This window comes from Physeter macrocephalus, chromosome 2, assembly GCF_002837175.3.
Source record: "Physeter macrocephalus isolate SW-GA chromosome 2, ASM283717v5, whole genome shotgun sequence".
NCBI classification, from domain to species: Eukaryota; Metazoa; Chordata; class Mammalia; order Artiodactyla; family Physeteridae; genus Physeter; species Physeter macrocephalus.
In genome coordinates, this window is record NC_041215.1 from 78,121,067 (window position 1) to 78,141,706 (window position 20,640).

The 20,640-nt window shown below is 42.6% G+C and overlaps 1 protein-coding gene across 4 annotated transcripts in view; it reads left to right on the forward strand.

The window, feature by feature from the left end:
• RAPGEF4 (Rap guanine nucleotide exchange factor 4) overlaps positions 1 to 20,640 on the forward strand; it is a 318,711-nt gene that overhangs the window by 56,800 nt on the left and 241,271 nt on the right. For 3 of the 4 annotated variants that reach the window (XR_008618698.1, XM_028479132.2, XM_028479142.2), the window contains exons 3-4: positions 2,434 to 2,522; positions 18,118 to 18,264. Coding sequence is in view for 1 of the 4 variants with exons in the window: in XM_028479132.2 (XP_028334933.1) it covers positions 2,434 to 2,522; positions 18,118 to 18,264 (236 nt within the window). In the remaining 3 variants the exon portion in view is untranslated. Of the gene's footprint in view, positions 1 to 2,433; positions 2,523 to 8,932; positions 8,946 to 18,117; positions 18,265 to 20,640 lie in introns of those variants that run through there. The other variant, XM_028479143.2, reaches the window with a different exon arrangement.

Sequence of the window (20,640 nt, forward strand, 5' to 3'; positions counted from 1 at the left end):
TACTTTCCAGATGGAGCTGGAAGGATGTACTGATTTAAACATTCAGCAGTATCCTTAGAAATGCTAATATATAATTATTTTCTGTAACCCAAGAAATATGGGAGCCAGCAGGATATGAAATAAGATAAAAGGTCTCTTAACTAATGATAATAGTAATTTAAAAAATTAAAGCATAGCTGATTTTACAATAGCAACGTTTCGAATTAACCTCAGTGATAACGTCTATTCCAGATGTGACCAAAGGGGTAGGGAGAGTAAAATGATAGGGTGACAGCTGCATTAAAAAAAAAACCAAGTATTTTCTCATTAAAAAAGTAGTGCTATTCCATCTGTTGGGATGCTTTATACTGCAGTAACAGAAAACTCCCATCCAGCTGGCTTGAGTAATAACTCATACAAGGAGGGAAAATCAATTACTCATGTATAAGCAGTCCTGAGGTAGGATGGCTTCAGGGTTGGTTGATTTAGTGGGTCAATGACATTATTAAGGTCCCAGGCTCCTCCCATCTTTTTTGTTGGTTTATTTGTTTTTGCTATGCATCCTCAGATGTTGGCATTTGTACTCAGATTTGTCCCAAATGGTTCTAATACAACTAACTACAGCAGTTGGAGGCATCGTGTGCTGATACAAAACATTCCTGCTGAAGGACTATTTCTTGTCTCTTTTTCAGAATCCCCCAGCAGACTTCCTGTATTGTTTCATTGGCCAGGATTGCATCATGTGCCCATCTTTAAACCAATCACTGGCAGAGATCATGGAATCACCATGGCTGATTTAGACCAATCATGGTTACCCCAGTGGAGCTAGGGAAGAAATACGTTCTTAGAATTTGGCCCTTTAGAGTAGGGTGGGAACTTGTATAAAATCCATGTTCAGTTAAATAGGAGGAAGGGAGGGCATGATTCTGAGTGGGAACCTGTCAGGATCTGTCACAACATCATTGTAGAAAATTTAGAAGACAAAATAAAAATCACCTACAATCCCCAGATCCAGAGATTGATATTCACATTTTGTGTGTGTTCTCCAAGATGTTTTCCCATATGCACACATGCAAAAACATAGTCATACTTCTATTTAAAAAATCATCCATACATATTGTTTTCAAACCAATATTTTTATTCTTACTGAGAGCAGGAACTTCATTCTTTTAGAGATGAGACTCTGTTTTCTATTTCTTACGGCCATTTTCAAAATGAATCTTCTGTGATGTGTAATGTGAATTTGATTGGCAAATGATAATGTCTTTGGGGGCCAAGAAGTTCATGAAAGGCAAAGCCCTAACTCTAAAATAAGTCCCTGACAAAGGCTAGGGATAGCAGAGTTACTCGAGAGGCCAGCTATAAACTCAGCAATCCCCCATCTTAAGCTTATCATTGCACTTGATAGGATGCTATTGTTGTTCTTGCCTTTCCACAGCATGTCTCAGTCAGAGAGTTTAGAACAGCTTGTCATCATTAATTATGGCTCCCAGAAGCTTCCTCTTATGCAGTGAGCATCAGCCTTGCCAGAACTTAACTGTCCCACTGAGTTGTCATGTGATTTTTCATTGAGCCACTTGACTTCTGACTCTGTGAAAAGAATTTTAAAATATCAGATCATTCCATCTAGTTATTTAGCTAGGATATTTAAAAAGGGTAGTTGGGTTTGTATGAGATTTTTGAACCAGTGTTTCAGAATGACTTTCCAAACTACTGGTCTTAACATGGATATGAGAACTAAGGTTCTCTTTAAATAACTAAATGTTTTCTCTCTGAGATTACAAAAGTAAAGCAAAATTAAGTTCAGAAATTTCTGATGAGAATCATTTCCAGAGAGTAGTTAACTCGTAATGCCTAAAAGCAGTGAATTTATAAAATAAACAAGAAAATGGACAATGAAAATACAGTAGTTAAAAATTTTAAAACAGATTTTATTTTTCTTAATCAGCCATTGGTTAGCTTAAAAGGAGACCATTCTATTCTAGAAAGCATGTTGCTTTTAATATAAATAGATTTGGGAAATTGGGGTGGTGAGCTAGTTTTGTTGAGTCCCATAGTCTTATTAACACGTACCCCATCTAGAGTAATAATTTTCCAAGAATCACAATACAGTGAAGTATATTTAAGATAAATTACAGAGAATACCAGTCAATTCTTCTTACATTCAAAGGATCTTATAGCATTTAGGGTTATCATCCCTTATCGCTGCTCTGTAAATATGAAAGAGTTCTGTTTAATAGAGTTCTGCTTCATGGAACGTTGAATAAATAGGATATAGCTTTGTTGATAGAAGAGGGAAAGAAAATTATGGCATGTTCTGGTGGGAACAGATAGAGGAAGGTTGGTAAGCTCATCTAGGTCCAAGTTAGGCTCACAATAACCAGTGAGAAACTATCAGGTTACGTGGTAAAACCCACTTATATTTGGTCTACTTACATGGCTGTTTCTTTCCAGTATTTCGCCAGGGTGATATTGGAACCAACTGGTATGCTGTCCTGGCAGGGTCTTTGGATGTTAAAGTTTCTGAGACCAGCAGTCACCAGGTAGGATACCTTATTCTTTTTTTGTCTTAAACTAAGAGTTATTCCTTTTAAACAATACATTATCCCTCTGTCCTGTATGCCATCAAAATTACATTTTCCAAGCCGCTTCCTCTTTCCCACAGTAAGGAGTTCATCAAGTATGTGTTGAATTCCTTTATTAAGTTACTCAAGAAACATATATAGTGAATGTCTTCCATGATTTGAGTATGGCGCCAGGTGTGGGAACATGAAATGCAGGAGCACATGGGCTGTTCTCCAGGAGCTTGCTCTCTATTTGGAAAATGCAAACAAGTCCATTGCAGTGAGAAACTTCAGTTACATAAGGTGAAATGTGAGCAAAGGGGAAGGAGAAGCAAGTCTTCTGAGGTTTGTCCTTAGATCCTCCTCCATCTGGTTTCCTGACTTTTGTCCATCCTAGAAGTGATCCCCTTGTCAGCCTTTTAAGAGCTCCAGCAATGCAGTGGAAACGTGGTCGATTCAGTCCCCCAAATATCCCTCACTTTTTCTCTACCTCAACTTGTCAAATGTGGGAGGGCCAATAATACTTTTTTTTCTAAAGTGCAGCACAGGCTTCCTTTATCTTAATTAGTCACCTCTGAGGAGCTTGGCCTCCTAGTAGATAAAACTCATATTCTTCTTGACCTCCACCCCATAATATTTGTGAATTTAAAATTGGACCCAGAGTCTCCTTTCATATATGCAGTGACTTTTGCTTTGTCATTATTCCATGTGGCCTAAATGTACAGAACCTTCCTATTTAGAGCCAAGAACCTCTCATCTCAAAAGGACACCCCTCTAGAGGCTACCGTCAAGCTTCAGTATGAGAATGTTCCACGTTTATATTCACATATTCAGGATTCAGATAAAAACTGAAGGAAGAGAATTGGCTAACTACAAAATCAGAAACAAATATCAAGAAACATCAAAGAATCAGCTAAAGGGACAAATAATCTCCAGCCAAGTACCATGTTTAAGACAGTGCTTCTGAGCCTTCTCCAGATGTGGCACACTTCGAATGTGAGAAACATTCATGACGTACTCAACTTGGGGTTTACATTTTGTAGGAACTTGTGTGTGTGTTGGAGTTGTGGGCAGTTACCATCTGACAAGCGGATGGTTGGTAAGTGGACATTTGGAGTTTGGAGTATAGGTGCCTGTGTTCCACCCATTGTTATGGAGGCTTAGGATCTCAGGCCACTGCCCAAGTTCTACATAACCAATAGTGTACCTTTTCTATGCAGCAGTGCATCAAAAGTTCCATGAGAAACTGCCTGGAATCTGTGCCCGCTAGCCTCAATGGTACTGTCCCTCTCCCCTCTCTCACAGGGCCAGTTTCCTCTTGGATTTCAGAGCGGCCCAACAGGGGAGGTGGGTTTTGATTCTTGTAAGCTGCCTCCGTTTCCCAGTGGGACTGAGGACAGCTAGCAATTCTTGGATATTTGTTATGTGCTAGGCAGTGTTCTAAGCACTTAATAGGTGTTTACTCCTTTAATCCTCACAATAACCCCATGAGGTAGGTCACATTACTGTTTCGTTTTACAGATGAGGAAACTAAGGCCTCAAGGGATTAACTAACTTGCTCCAAGTAACATATCTAGAAATTAGGGGAACCAAGATTAAAACCCAAGGACTTAGGCACCTGAACATACGCTCTTAGCCAACACTGTACTATTTGACTCCGAAGAAACGTGATGAAGCATGTAATTTCCCTCTCTCGGCTACTTTTCATCCTTTCAGATCACCCCATGTCCTGCATCTCTGCACATCTTTTACCTGCAGACTGCTGTCCTGGTGGGTCCTCTCCGGCCCTCTTTGCTCACAGCTACTCTAGATACTTACCTTCACCTGGTTGCACCTCCATGGATGTGCAGAGGGGACAGGACCTAGAAGAGGATGATTTTCCTTCCTCCTCTGCATGGTCCTGAATGAGTAATGATGGTGTGGGTGAAAAGTTGAAAAGAGAAAGGTGAGGAAAGAGAGGAAAGGGAAGGAAGATGCAAATTAAGGAGGAGAAAGGTGAGAAGGCAAGAAATATAAGCAAGAGAGATGAAGAAAGAATTTTTAAAAGCAGAGCAGATGTTCCTAAGGGATGATAAATAACATCAGCAGTGATGTGCTGACACCTCAGATGTTAAAAGCTGGCATGAGATTTTGATGGTATTAGAATAGTATTTGGCCAGGGGCTGCTGGACTGTTACCCTGGACCAATTATCTCTCACCATGGGGTGCCAGCCAAGAATAGCTGAGCAACACTTTGTTATTAGCTGTGGGTTTTAAAAAAATTTTAGTAAACTTTTAACTTTAGATTTTAGCTGTGGTTTTGACCTCAGCCCCAATGCAGAGAACTTTCCTGAGCTGGGCTTGCTCTTCTCTTACTTTGTTAGGAATTAGTTTTATACCAAAGCTGGCTTATTGCCTCCTCTGTGTACTTTACAGAGTCCAAGCATAATGTCCAACCAGAGTTTTCTGAATTGATTTGGAGAGTCACTAAGAAACAAGGAAAACACATTGACCTCTACATCCTCCAACCCTCCCAAGAGTAGCCTGAGACAGACAGTGATCCTAGCCTTCTAGCCAGCTCTGATGGGCAAGACAGGGTTCCAGCCACACGGAGAGAAGAAGCTAAGGAGAATGAGTGAGATGGCTGAATCTTCTCTCGTGGAAAGTTGCTCAAAGGGGAGAAACAAGAAAAACCATTTCTAGCTGCTCTAGCCTTGTAATGAACTCTGGTCTCTGCCCACTAGTGATGTGGCCACATCAGGTCTATGGGTTAGCCAATCAGTGTAGTATCCTATGTAAGTGAGGGTTTGCCAGAAAAGCATGCCAACAGGAGATAGAGGTTAGATAGATAGATAGATAGATAGATGGATAGATAGATAGATAGATAAATAGATAGATAGAGACAGATATTTCATTTAAGGAATTGGTTTATGTGATTGTGGGGACTGCCAAGTTTGAAATCTTCAGGGCAACTGGCAGGCTGGAGATTCAGGTGAAAGTTGATGCTGCAGTCTTGAGTCTAAAACCTGGAAACTCAGGCAGAATTTCTATGTTGCATTGTGGAAGCAGAATTCCTTCTTTGGGAAACCTCAAGGGAGACCTATGTGCTCTTAAGGCCTTCAACTGATTAGATGAGGCCCACGCACATTATGGCAGGTAATCTGCTTTACTGAAAGTCTACTGATTGTAAATGTTAATCACATCTAAAAAATACTTTTATAGCAAAATATAGACTGTTTGACTGAACAACTGATTACCATAGTTTAGCCAAGTTGACACACAAAATTAACCATCCTATACAAAATGAGATTGGGCAATGGGCCATGGGAGGAGAAGCAAGAAAAGACCCGGAATTCCTAGAGACCAGCAACAGCATTGCTAAGTGCCTTCATGTGTCACACTGTGCTAGGGGGTTCCGTGGATATTAACTGACTTCATCTTCAGTTATTCATGTCCTATCTTACAGGGGCTTGAAGACAAGGCTCAGAGACCTTAGGTATAACTTTCTTGGGGCCACACAAATGTACGTGGCTAAATTAAGAATTGAATTCACTCGACATTTCAAAATGAAGCTTACTGAGTTTTACAACAATTCTGTGTTTGGTAAAGGAAGATAAATTTCTGTGGCTTATAGAAAAATTTTGGCTACCTCCTAGATGCTTAACAAATACCTACTGGCATGTGAGCAACTCTCTAATTTTGTTGTACTTCCTGATTTCAAGTTTTTTTCCAATTAGTAAGTCGCCATGCATCATATGAAACCTCATGCAGCAGTATTAATATTTTCGTAGGAAAAAGAACCCACTGCAAGCCGTCACAGTTTTCTGGCTAATTACTATGTTGACCGTCGTCCGCCCAGAGGAGTTGTTAATGTGTGCCACTAAGTAGATAAAGCAGAGTCCTTACTGATCTCTGAATGACAGTTTTATGAGGCCACATTTTTTGAAATCTGTGTTAAATCTGTGGGTTTGTTTTTCCCCTGTGTATGTAAAGAAAGTTTGGTTACGTTGTGTAATCTTTGCTGGGACTAACTTTATCTGCATATTTTTGGTCTCTGCAGACCAAAAATGTTAGTGCTGGAAAATTCCTGGAGAGTTACCTCCTAGATGCTTAACAAATACCTACTGGCATGTGAGCAACTCTCTAATTTTGTTGTACTTCCTGATTTCAAGTTTTTTTCCAATTAGTAAGTCGCCATGCATCATATGAAACCTCATGCAGCAGTATTAATATTTTCGTAGGAAAAAGAACCCACTGCAAGCCGTCACAGTTTTCTGGCTAATTACTATGTTGACCGTCGTCCGCCCAGAGGAGTTGTTAATGTGTGCCACTAAGTAGATAAAGCAGAGTCCTTACTGATCTCTGAATGACAGTTTTATGAGGCCACATTTTTTGAAATTTGTATTAAATCTAGGGTTTGTTTTTCCCTTGTGTATGTAAAGAAAGCTTGGGTACATTGTGGAATCTTTTCTGGGACTAACTTTATCTGCATATTTTTGGTCTCTGCAGACCAAAAATGTTAGTGCTGGAAAATTCCTGGAGAGTGGCTTTAGAGGTACATGGCTATAAAAGAGAAGTATTTCCTTCTTTTTACTGCTTGACTTAGCAAAATAAACTCATTTTAGTTTTATAAAATGCAGGCAAAAAAAAAAAAAGAATTGAATTCACGTCTGACACACTCCAAATTTCATGTTCTTCCTGCTGCTTACACACGAAAAAAGGTGGGCAGGGGGCAGTAAAGGAAAAAGAAGAAAAGTTAAAAGAGACTAAGAGAGAATTAAGGAAATAAATGAGGTAACAGCAAAGCGTCAAATCTTCAAAAGTCGTTAGGGCAGTTTCTTGCTAGCCTTGCTAGCCATTTCCTTTCCTCAAGTCTCACCCTGCCCTGCATGCCTCTCTTCTCATCTGAGAGTCAGAAGTCAGAGGAGACGGTGGTGATGAACTGCCAACCTTATCTCTGAGTCGTGGCTCCTCAGTGGGGTTTTAGCTGAGCCAGAATGGTGAGATAAGGGCAGGAATGGCTAATGGTAACAGGGCGCCCACTAGAGGCAGCTTTGTGCAAAGCACTTTACAAGTTTTATTTCACTGGCTACTCCCTACATTGCCTTCCCCATTCAGTGCTATTATTAGTCTCATTTTACAGGTTACACAGCCATTAGGTGTCAGAGCCAGTTCTTTGTGATTCTAGGGTTCAAGTTCTTGACCCTCACGGTTGTACAGGTGCCATCCGGAGGGTGGGAAGGGGAAGGGATAAAGTGAGGGCTGAGCAGTTCAGGAATGACGAGTGTACAGAGAAGCAGCTTTTCCCCTGCATTTCCGATTCCAGCTCAGAACTCAGAGCTCCACGCCTCACCTCCAAGCCCCCCTTGCAAGTGTTTGCCCCCCTGAGGCGTGCTGCTGGGGAAGGCCTGCTCCTCACCCTCTGCTGGGCTGCCCCTGGCATGTGGGCCCTCCTGCACCACCTTTCAGGCCTGGACGCACACAGTGAAATGAGCGTGGCCCATCCCTTCAAAGGGTTTCTAGGTTAGAGGGTGGGATAGGTGTTGATGGGATGTGTAGGGGGTTGAGAGAAAAGGAGGAGCCTGACTTGGATGATGAGGTGGGTGGTGACGCCACTGACTGAAATAAGAAACACATAAGGAAGAAAACCCTTCACAGATTCTGGTACGGTATTTTTATGGCATACATTTATTAGGTACTATTGATTTTGGGGGAATTTTTTTAAAAAAAAATCACCCCATTTCTTCTGTATGATAGGAAGATATAACTTTAAGAATACACAGAGCAGAAATATTTTATTTGCCTCATAAATTCATGTTACTTTCCTGCCTGTTTCAATATATTACTTTTTCTCCCTTCCCATCATTCCTCTCTACTTTTCTGCTCACCAGAGTAAGAAAATGCACTTCTTGCTCTCAGTATGATTGGTTTGGCAGGTTCTTCTTGAATTCTTTGGACCTCCCGTGGAGGGTCACACTTATTTCTCATTGGTCATACACTACGAGCAGAGTAGTATTAAATCTCATCACGTGCAAAGCATTTCACTTGCACTCTTTTGTTTGAGCCGCTCTGTTAAGTCGACCCAGCTGTGTTGCATCTTGCTTAGGTCACAGGTGAATGAGTTGCCCAGTCAGGAGGACACAGTGGTAGCCCATAGAGCTGGAAGTCACCTGACTTCCTTCTCCAATCCTGTGTTCTGCCCGTGCCACGCTGAGGTTAGCCACACGAGGGACCATCTGCCTGGGTAGGAGGCTACGGGTACAAAGGGCGCTTGCTCCCAGGCGCTGCCGGTACGCACGCGTGGTGGTCACGGGTGTGTGTGGCGTCTTTTTCATCCCCTGGGATCACGCCGATGCCCAACGTTATAACAAAGAAAGCCCTTGATTCCGCATTTGGGAGAAGGAGGAAAACAGAAACACGCCGGTGAGTAGTAATATAATCTTCAGGCCCTTTCCTGGCAGGGGAGGGCGGAGGGAAAAAGCCATGGGGCTGCGGGCAGCCAGATGGCTCGCCTCCTGGTCCTGTTTGGGGTCAGCCCGCCCAGTCAGTTTAGAAACACACGTGTGCCAGCCGGGGAGGCACGACGATGCTGCCCCGCCCAGTGTCCGCCAGGGCTCGGGACCGGCACCCTGGTGTACAGGAGCCTGCCGCGCGCTGGCTGGGATCAGCTTCTCTGCCTCACGCTGTTAGGCCTACGCTCTGCTTCCCCGCCTTCTCTTCACCTGAGTCTCCCCAGTCCAAGGCCTCGAGCGCCGACCGGGGGAGGGGAGAGACAAAAGCCCCCGGGTGAGGAGAGGGACGTGGGCCGTACCTGCCCGAGACCCTCCCCGAGGAGCTGGGGCCACGGTGCTTTCGTTTCTTGCGTTACAGCTTTGAAACCATGGGTGTGCTAAGAACTCTGGGAAGTCCATGGATTATTCTATTCCTGTTATTTCGGTGAACTTTTAGAGACCGTCCTCGGAAATGCCTTCCTGTAATTTATATTGATCCCATTGCCCCATAAAACAAAACCTACTGGGGAAGTACTCCTGCCCCTGTGTCCCCGTGCGGCTGTCACAGGCCCCTCTTCCAGCTTCCCAGCCGTTTTCCTGTCTGGCCGTGCGTTGTCTTACCCCCTGAAACTGAGAATGCCCAGCAAGGGGCCCTGCCCCTGGACCGCCTCACTATCCCCGAGTGTCCCAGCCTGGCTCACGTGCTCGTGTAGATTTCCACTCGGCAGCACAGATTCTGCTGGGGATATAGCCTCCAGTGCCCAGCGAGACCTGTCCCCACCCTCGGTTTCTCACCTAAGGCTAAGCAGGACCCGCAGGCCTTCAGATGCCCTCAGCTGAACTCGTGTGCTCAAGAACCTGCCTGTCTCCGGTGCCTGTTTAACTTAACGGGCTAAAAGCCAGAGATTTTACATTCCCACTGGAATGAATAATATCAATACTGTGGGTGGACTTTTTCATGTTTAAGTGGATTTCAGGTTAGGAGTGAGCATTGGAACAAGTTATAAAACAAATATGAAGCTTAAAAACAATAAATAGTTTTAAAAACCGCACTATCTCAGACAATACCCAACTGCATGTGTGTGGGGGGGGGAGGGGCCGGAGAGACAGGGTCCTGCTTTTCTCTGCAGATTTTATAAGTGAGGAGCCTCTTTGGCATGGTAACTATTTAAATCCTAAAAATAAAGTTTTAAACTAATCTTTACACCAAAAAAGTATAACAGTTCCCCAGTCATATGAAAGAAGAATTTCTGATGGTTGCAGAGCAAATAGAAGTTCATACTGCAAAATAGGGAATGGGATGCTTTATTAATTCATTAAAACTTTTATATTTCTATAGCAGACGCCTATTTAAAGTGTTACTATTTACTTAATGCAATGCACAATGGTTTAAATCAGACCTCTTTCGAAATCCTCAGAGCCACTTCATTGCTGAGTGACCGTAAGCAAGTTAGAGCACGTGTAAGTTAGAGATACTAGCTCCTGCCTTAAATGAGTTAATGTATATAAAGCACTTAGTACGAAGCTTGGCAAGGAGCAGGGCTTCCGTGCTTTTTTATTGCTACTTTGAAAGAAAAGTCGGTTGCCTAAAGTGGAATGCTGTTGGTTGCAATGTTGTCATTTCACCACAAGAGAGCAGTGCTAGAATAGAAAAAGCAGGAAATGCACTTGGTATTCGAAATGGCAAGTTTAACAATGCTGTTCAGCCATTTCATGGGATCAGAGAATGGGGCTGAGCTTGGCCTTGGTCATCACTTTATTCATCTTTTCATCAGTCTCTATAAAGTTGTCTGGCGATTTTTAGCCAAATTTTTGGAAAATGGTCTCTTACTGGTTCTCTCCCCAAAGTAAAATGTGCTTTTTAAAAAAAAATTTTTAAACCCTCTGTCTATACAACAAAGATGTTTTTAAGCGTTGCATATTTGTTTGTAAAATTTGGAGGATAGGCATGTTTCTCTGTCATGTTGCTTTATCATTCCCCGTCTTTGTTTTTGTCTGTCTGATTCCTTGGTTCATTCTCATTTCACCCCATTATTTTCAGACCTTGCTGTCATTTGGAAACATTTTCTGAACCCATTTATCAAGCCAATAAAACCTGAAAGGTGCCAAGTCTAGAGTGGTTGTTTGTAATCTCTTACTACTTGTCTATGCTTAGGTCACACTCTTTGTTAGGATCTGATCAGAGTTTGTTTAACATCCTGCCTGGGGCATCCGAGTACTGTATTTAGTTTTGTTGCATGTAATTCTGGGTTTGGGTGGAGGCAAGACGGAGCCACAGTGTAGTACAGACTGGCTCTCTGCTGAAACAGGGCTGGCCTCCCGGATTTAGTTATCAGATGCTAATGCGAGTTCATTCTCACTGAACCATCCCGCAGCCAGCTTGCCTAATCTTGTTGTGCTGTGTCTAACACTGATTCCAGGGAAGTGCTCTCAAAGTAACAGAGCTTGTCTTTGCTGTTTGTTAGGAAGAAATACACGTTTGTCTTAGTAGTTTGCCTTCCTGCTTGGTAGTAAATCCTTTAGGCTGCACATACGCCCTAATGTCTTGACAAATTCAGAGATTAGGTTCCATTAAACTTTTATTTTCTAAAAGGACTTGGAGCATTCCATAAATTCCAGGACTAAATTCCAGCTTATGAAATAAACCCAGGCACTACCAAACTTAATGGCAAGTATTGCCTATAGGCCTAAAATTAAAATTGTAAAAATATTTGCTTTGTAAAAATTTGTTTCAGGGTGTACACACTTAAAGGACCAGTTTGTTCCTTGATGTTAACCCAACATGTATCCAAAACAATAAATATGCGGTGAGACAATTAACTTCTTGAGCTACGTACGAAGAAGGAAGTGAGTTAAATATGCATGATTAAAAATAGAATACCCCTCAAAGTTGACAGTCAAAAAATTGATGTACTTAACACAGAATTCTTCTAATTTATTGTTTTAAATTTCATCAGACTGTCTAACTTGTGTAAATTAGATTTCAGCTGCTGCTCATAGACCTCATGTGCAACGTCCATGTTTATTAGCTTGGATATCAGTGACACATAACCATGGACTTTCTTAACACCATTCCCATGTCCATACTGTAGTCAGTTTATAATGAAACAAACAGATAAAATGCCTCATATGAGAATGCCTACTTTAAGAAAACCCAGTATACTGTAATCCAGACATACAAAGCAGATAAATTAAGGGGTGATTAGTTGCAGTACAGAAGGATTCTTTGATTTACAGCAGGATTCTTCAGAAGGGTTCCTTTGAATACATGCTCCCCCAGAGAGCTGAAGTGTTTTGCAGATCATTCAAACCACTTGACATCCAGACTGGGGGACAGAGAAACTTGGAATTTAAGTGTTGAAAAAGCCATCATTAATTGGAGATTAACGCAAAACGAATAAGAGATTCTCTGTTACTTAAACAGTAGGAAAATACACTTTGCTTTTTAGAAATGTAGATAACCATGTTTATATACGTGTATAGGTTAAGTCAGAAATAATATTTTCCATTTTTTATGGAGCACCTGTGTGCCAGGAACCATATAGGACTATCTATCTTGTATACTGAATTCTGCTAATAATCTAACGAGAAAGATTGTGCCCATTTCGCAAATGAGGATACTGAGGCTCCTGGGAGCATTCTTCCCAAAGCCCGGGATTAGTAATTGGCAGAAATGAGCTTTGAATCTAGGTCTACAGGGCGCGTCCTCTTCTCCCTATGCTGCTTCCAGGGGATTTCCCGCTCAGTGTGGCGTGTGCCGACTCTGGTACCTCCAGGTGTGTGTGCTTTGCCTGATGTTCCCTGCCTTCCAGCAGGGCCAGATTGTTGACATCTTTTAAACTTGCCTAATACCAACTTTTAGGAGCAGAAATAACCAGACCCCACCTATTCTGCTGAAACACATAGCATACCAAGATATTGCTCCTGACTTCAGGTGGTGCCCATCTGAGCAGGAGGGGAACCTGGAAGCTGGGGGCTGCCCGCGGTGGAGGTGGGCACCTTCTAGAGGGCATGTGCAGGTGCTGCTGGGCAGGAGGTGGGGGAGGACGCAGGATGTGGGAGCAGCACAGCCCCCAGGTGAGCAGGTGAAGGGCTGAGGCAGGTCTAACATGATGGGTGGGTCTTGGTGATGGGCAGGGAGGCAGGAAGCAGGCTCCTCCGCCGTGATGGAGATGTGTGGCCAGGCTGACGACGAGGCCCGTTATTGGAAGGGTGCCAGAGAGGAGCCAGGGCCTGGGGAGTGCTGTCGCAACGAGGCAGTCTACCACTCTGAGAAGAATTAGGATACCGGCAGGTTATCGGGACAGAGACGCAGAAAGATAGAAACCCAGTTTCTCCAATGTTATTAGAACGGGGCACAGGATCAGAGTGGGCAAAGCAAAAATGCAGATGGGATTCGTAGTTTCTGGCTTCGGTTGCTTGCATTTCTCCTGAGTAAGAGGATCGGAGCCCCAGCCTGGTATGGATTTGATCCTCTAGGTGAGGGTCAAGTGGGCCCCAGTATTGGGGTTAGAGGGTTGGAGGGGGAGCAGGGCCAAATGTTTGGTATTTTCCTGGTGATTTGGGATTATTAGGCATTCCATCTGTGAATTGGCTGATTGAAAAAAGAAGCTGTGTGGATTAAATTAATAATTAATCAGTTTTCCTACTGAATCTTAGAAAGTGGTTCTTAAATTTCATATAATAATTTAGGAAGTATATGGGAGGTAATTAGATTGACTAGTTTCTAGTCTCAACTCTTCTACCTGCTAGCCACACTGCACAAATTACTGAACATCTCTGAGCCTGATTTTCCTCAACCTATAAAATAACAATAATCCCAGTGTTGCAGGATTGCTTTAATACTGCCATCAGTAAGAATATCTTTATTAAGCATTTCTCTTGAGTCAGGCATGGTGCAAAGCACTTAAATACATTATCTCCTTTAACTGTTGTGAAGAATTAATGAGACATCATAGTCAAGACACCTGGCCCAGGGCATGGCATATAGTACGCCACTCTCACATGTGGAGATCCACGTGAATACCGATGGACAGGAGGATAAGTACTATTAAGGGTGACTGGGTGATTAAGTTTTTAGAAGGTAGGACAAGTGATCAAGTGGACTCACAGATGAGAGAGAGCTGGATCAGATTGCAGGAAGAAACCAGGTATCATATCAGTAATGTGTCATAGGTACTTCTTTTTTTGAGAGCCCATCACTGCTAGTTATATAGTAGAATTGGCCTTGGAGACCCAGGATGCTTTACTAACACAGTGAAGTCTTCCCAGCTGTCACCCAAGGGATATTGCACTTAGGATGTGTCTGACGCAAAGCAGCCAGTGATAAGCCGGTCTCTGTTGCTATTATAGAATCTCTCTGGGAACACTGGTTAGGCCCAGTACCTCCCCAGAGGTCTCCGTGTAACTTGGGACTCAGAGCCACGTTTAGCTAACCCAGTCTCATGTTTCCCCAGAAGCTAACCTGGAGACGAGGATTTGGCTGCAAGTGGTTTTTATGGAGGAAACCCCAGGAAGTGTTGTAAGGGAGTGGGAAGTGGACAGGAGAAATGAGGAATGCCTATAAAAATGTGTCGAGAAGGAGTTCAGCTATGGGCAACTGGGCTCACTCCTTCCGGGGGGACCCTCTAAGAAACTGGGTAGGGTAGGAAGCCGGCGTATTTATCTTGCTCCTCTCATGCCTCTTTGGAAGATACACCTTACAGGCATTAATTGCCAGCACTCTGCCCTCAAGTGGAGCAATGCAGATGAAAGGGGAAACCGCGAGTATGTGTGGGAACTGTCCAGAAACCTACAATTGCCTTCGAGGGTAGGGCTAGGGTGGGAGAAAGGGGTGGGGGAATCTGGCAGGACTCCAGCAGCATCTGCTAAACCCACCTTCATGCTTGAAGACACTCAGATTTTTAAATCGTCATTTCATATTTGAAAGTCCCCCCAAATAAATTGCCATCTTAATGTAAAATGGGACATTCCTTCACTGTTGATGTTTCACAGTCCTTGCCGATTGCTTTCTTCAGTCTCTCCCACTGTAAATATTTCCTTTCAGGTAACCTTTCTGAACATTAATCTGCAAATGAGCAGAAAATAAATGTCTGAATAGTCCCTATCTAATAAGTATTGAGACACGAGCAGATCTCTAGCAGATGTGTGAGTTTAAAGGAATAGTAGTGTTACCTTCAGAAATAGGCACTTGCAGCTGCAGGCAAAGGCGGGCATTTAAGCATCTCCACGGGGGTTCAGGCTTGGAACTCTGACCTGCAGGGATCTGGTGAGCTGGGAGTGTGCACTAAAATAGGAATGCATCTGCTACTCTGACTCGCATTCCTGTGGCTCACATTGGTCCTGCCTTTCAACTTATTGATACATACTGAGCAACCATATTGGTTCTGCTACCTGAGAGAACGTTTGAATGTAAATGTCCTCATTTGGTAATTATTTTCTAAGCCCATTGCAAGTCCCAGCCTGGAATTCAAATGCAAACAAGCCCTCGCCCCTAGGGACTATAAAGGTAGTGATTCATCTTTAGGGTGAAGATGTTCTTCTTAGGACTTTCTTCTTCCTGTGCCCAATTTATCCCAGTTGCTCAATCCACACTTCCCAAATCCATTCAGATTTCTAAGTAAATTTGTCCTAAAAATACTGAGTCTGCTGAAAGTCAAGTTTGAAGTTGCAAGTAACACTTCTTTCAGGTGAGGTTTTATGGTCCTGCTTTCAAAACCATTATCTTGTATTTGTGATTCCCTGTCCTTACATTTGAGAGGATGGAGTATGAAGGAGGAGATGAAGGCAGGTCGGATCCCACACTCAGCTCTGGTGGGAGAGCGTGGGACACTGGGAATGAGCCCAGGTGCTGGACGGAATGACGGGGGGCTGGTGCCCCTCTGCACAGAGGTCCTGACGCACGGAGCTACACTGAGAAGGGCACTTGGCAGTACTAACATGACTAAATGTTGTTATGGGTGAGCAGGCCGGTGTCATGTTAAAGTCGCTAGGGGAAATCCAAGAATAATTTCAGTCTTTTGTCATCATTACAAGAGCTGCTCACTAGCAAGAAGATGGGCTCATGCGACTGACTTTCACAGGCTGTGTCTTTGTGTACCTCTTGGTGACACGTGGTGACAGGTGTCGGGGATAGGAGATGAGAAATGGAGAAGACAACTTATTCCGTAAAAGTCTACAGCAAGCTCACGAATAACAGATCTACATAGTTCTTGCGCATTATACTTTGTAGCTAATCGTAGATAATTCAGCTACATGGATAGTGGCAGTAGTAATACATATGGTTCATCTCTGTCAGGTTTTAAAATAGAAATTTACACTGGAACGTATAAATTAGGCTAAGAGGATTCTTTCTGAAGGGTCCAGATGATTTTTTTTTTTAAATGAAGTAGGCTAGTGGATCTTTAAGCGAACCTGTAGTCTAAAGAATTTGTGAAAGTCTGTGATTTATCATAATCCATCTTGTGTTTTTACTAGAACTTGAAAATTACTCAGAAGTATCTGACTTGCTGGGTATTGATATTTCAGCCCTGGGGATATTTTTCTGACTGAGTTTGTTAACAGCCGCCTTTCTGGAAAAATTTATTAACAGGCCATTTTTATGTTTCCCCCTGATCTTTCATTCTCTTCTGAGATATTATTGATTTTATTTTCCTGAACACAATTTTAAATGGTAATATCTATGCAGAAGCAACTTGCTATGGTTCAAGGAACTGGATTCTTATGGGCATTTGTCTTAGTAATGTGATGACAAAGTCACTAACTTGATCTTAATAACATTTGCCTATTATCATGTATTAGGTGCATGAAAGGAAAACTGTGCTTTCTAACTCAGTATTACCCTTGTGTATCTCCCTTAGTTGATAATACCTTTTGCAAAATTAACGTCCAGGTGATCTTGAGTGACTGCATTACTTGAAACTAGTTAGGATTAAATCCAAGTATCATCGTCCATGTTGCATGCAGAAAGGAAATTACTTTTTTAGTACACCTCACACTTTTAAATCATTGATTCAGGACATTTTATCAGCTAGCCACACAGCACTTCACTGGGTGCTGCTTTTACTCTATTGTGGCTGAGGGGGGCAGCGTGATACAAGAAGCTGGAAATCTGTAGTCAGATAGGCACAGTTGGAACCTGGCTGCGTTACTTACTATCTGTGTGAACTCGGGCCTCGTGAACCCACCATTCTGACCCTCAGTTTCCTCATCTCTTTAAGACAGACTGACATAACAGTATCCCCGTTCCGGTTTCTTATTTAAATATCGTAACTGTACTCTCGCACTAAAAAAGCTGAGTTCATCTTCAAACGATTTCCCCCATTTTCTTAGAGCAAGTAGTCATATAAAAAGATAACCATGTCCACAGAAAGACGTGCACAAGATTGCTAGCAGCCTTATTCATAATATCCCCAAACCAGAAACAACCCAATGTCCACGAATAGGAGAATGGATAAGCACGTTGGGGCATACCCTTGCAATGGAAAACTATTCGTCAGTGAAAGGAAAAAACTACTGATCCATGCAACAACATGAGTCTTACAGACGTTATGTTAAGCAAAAGAAGCCAGACACCAAAGAGGGCATATTGTCTGATTCCTTTTACATGAAGTTCTAAAACTGGCAAAATTCCTTTACGGTGATAAAAATCAGAGCATCAGTTGCCTCTGAAAGGAGGGTCCTGACTGGAAAGGGGCATGAGGGAACTTTCAGGGGTGATGGAAATGTTCTGTCTTGCCTCGGTGGTGATTACACGGTGTATATATTTGTCAAAACTTGTTGAACTGTGCAGGTGAATTGAGTGTTATATTGTATAGAAATTAGTTGACCCACGAACAGGACGGGTTTGGACTGTGCGGGTCCACCCATGGCGGAGTTTTTTCAATAGTAAATACTAGGGTGCGACATGATCTGTGGCTGGTTGAATCTGCTGATGTGCAGGAACCACGGTATACTCAGATTTTCTACTGTGTGTGTGCAGGGCTGGGGGTTGGCACCCCTAACTCCCCCGCTGTTCAAGAGTCAACTATATACTTCAAAGAAAAGACAACTCATCCACTGGTAAAATGTTTGCTTTTCTAATGACCAGTGTTTTGGATTCTCAGGATGCAGTGACCATCTGCACTCTGGGGATTGGGACAGCCTTTGGAGAGTCCATTCTGGACAACACTCCCCGCCATGCGACAGTTGTTACAAGGGAAAGCAGTGAACTTCTCCGCATCCAGCAGAAGGACTTCAAGGCACTATGGGAGGTGAGCCCCAAGGCTGCTTAGTCAGTTAACGTGGTTGCAGAAAAGAAAGAGAGCTGCCACGTGGGTAATGGCATTATAGTCAAGCCTTAATGTGCTCTGTTCTGAGCCGGTGGATGGAATTTAATTTTCAAAATTGTTTTTGAAATGAGTGAGCGAAAAAGCCATTTTGACACAAGACGTCTTTCCTTTTTTTTTTTTTTTTTAATGTAGTGCTTGCTCAATTTTCTGTGGTTTGACATACGTTATAATTATTTCCTTTTTTTTTTTTTTTTTTGCCGTTCGCGGGCCTCTCACTGTTGTGGCCTCTCCCGTTGTGGAGCACAGGCTCTGGATGCGCAGGCTCAGTGGCCGTGGCTCACGGGCCTAGCCGCTCTGCGGCGTGTGGGATCTTCCCGGCCCGGGGCACGAGCCCGTGTCCCCTGCATTGGCAGGCGGATTCTCAACCACTGTGCCACCAGGGAAGCCCTATAATTATTTCTTGAATGACCCTAGAGTGTTTTATGTATTTCCCACCTCCTATTCCACAGATGTATTCTTAACCAGGGAACAAAATACTTTGACGTTTTCTTTGGCATTTAAAAAATCATCATTGACATGTTCCCTGGGAAAGTGGAATGAATGGGATTAACATCTGCTTCATTTAAATGCTTTTAAAAATGATGTGCCCTGTAATAAGGTGTGGGAAACGCGGGACATAAAGATGGCTGGTTGCTTGCCAACTTCAAAATGCACGGGTAGCACAGCAGTGGATGGAGGCAGCCCGTCCTGGCGGCTTGTGCATTTCCCACTGCTTACCAGCGCCCTTTAGGGTACCACGCTCATTTACAAGAAGGATGGGGAAGAAATCATCTTACATGCAGTCATGGTAAATGGAGTGCTTAGAAAGGCCCTTGCATCCTTTACGCTCATTCCTTTTCAGTTCTTCAAACTTCTGATTTTTACCTGTGGCTGTTCCTTATCTTTGTCCTTGGCTCAGTATGTCCAAGCGTTAACCCATCGAGCTGGCAGGCTTTGCCACTTGTCCCAGTGTGGCTAAGATTTTAAACTTGATCTAAAAAGAATTTTGTGTAATCAAACAGTTTCCTCCAGAGCCAAACAAATGACAGATGCATTAAGGGAGCAAACCTGTAGGTGAATGAGTGATGCTTTGCCTTGAAAGTCCTGCAAAGCCTTGGAAGGCCTTGGTGGTGAAACCTGTTACTTTTATTCTTGGCAGTAGTGAATAAATTGCAGGGTTACTTGTTTGAAATGTTCCTCTTAGAAAATATTAAAGAGCTCCAACTGCTCTGTAAAGTTCAGAGACAAAAGCGAGTTTTAGGAAGGCAGAGCCAAAGTAGGTTTGCATGAGGTGTGTGCGGAGAGGTTTTCTGTCAATTAAAAGGGACCAAGCTTGAGGCAAATAAGCCGCTTTTTGGATCTTTCATTTAAAAGGTGAACTGAAAAGTCTTTTCCAAAAAGAAAATTCGGAAGTCTGGTTTAAGAACAAAAATGACTCCTACTTGTGATATATGTCATTATAACTGCTTTTGTCTGTGATGACTTATTCAAGTTGCTGGTGGAGGATGGTTTGTGGCAATATTTAAAAATTTATTTTAATTAGGAGGCCTCAGTGCTGTGAAGAAAGTTCCTGAGAAGTTGCTACCTGTGAACATTTTTTAAAATTTATTTTAAAAAATTTCGGGACTTCTCTGGCTGTCCAGTGGTTACGACTCTGTGCTTCCACTGCAGGGGGCATGGGTTCTATCCCTGGTCAGGGAACTAAGATCCCGCATGCCGTGTGGCATGGCCAAAATAAAAATTTATTTGAGAAATTTTCAGACGTTCGGAAAATCAAAAAGGATAATACAATGAACGACTATACACTCTCACCTAGTTCAGCAGTTGTTAACATATAGCCATATTTGCTTCATCTGTTTTTGCTGAACCACTTTAATGTAAATGACGGACATCACATTTCATCCTATATATTAGCATATTTCTCCAAAAAATCAGAATATCCTGCTACATACCCATAATACCATTATTTCACCTACAAAACTAAAGATAATATACTAATGTCATCTATATCCAGTCCACAGTTCAAATTTCCCCATAAATATCCAGAAATAAATACATTTATTCCATAAGTATTTTTATATCTGTTTTATTTCAAACCAGGCTCAAATAAAGAACCATGTGTTAACATTTGATTGTTATGTCTAAGTCAGTCTCTCTCCCCCTCCCCCGCTGCCCTCTCTCTCTGTCTCTCTTTCTCTATGACACTGACTTGTTAAAAAGGCCAGGTCAGTTTCTCCCAAATTCAAGGTTTGTCTGATCATTTTCTCATGGTATCTTTTTTTGTACCCCTACTGCAAGGTTTCCTGTAAACGGAAGTTA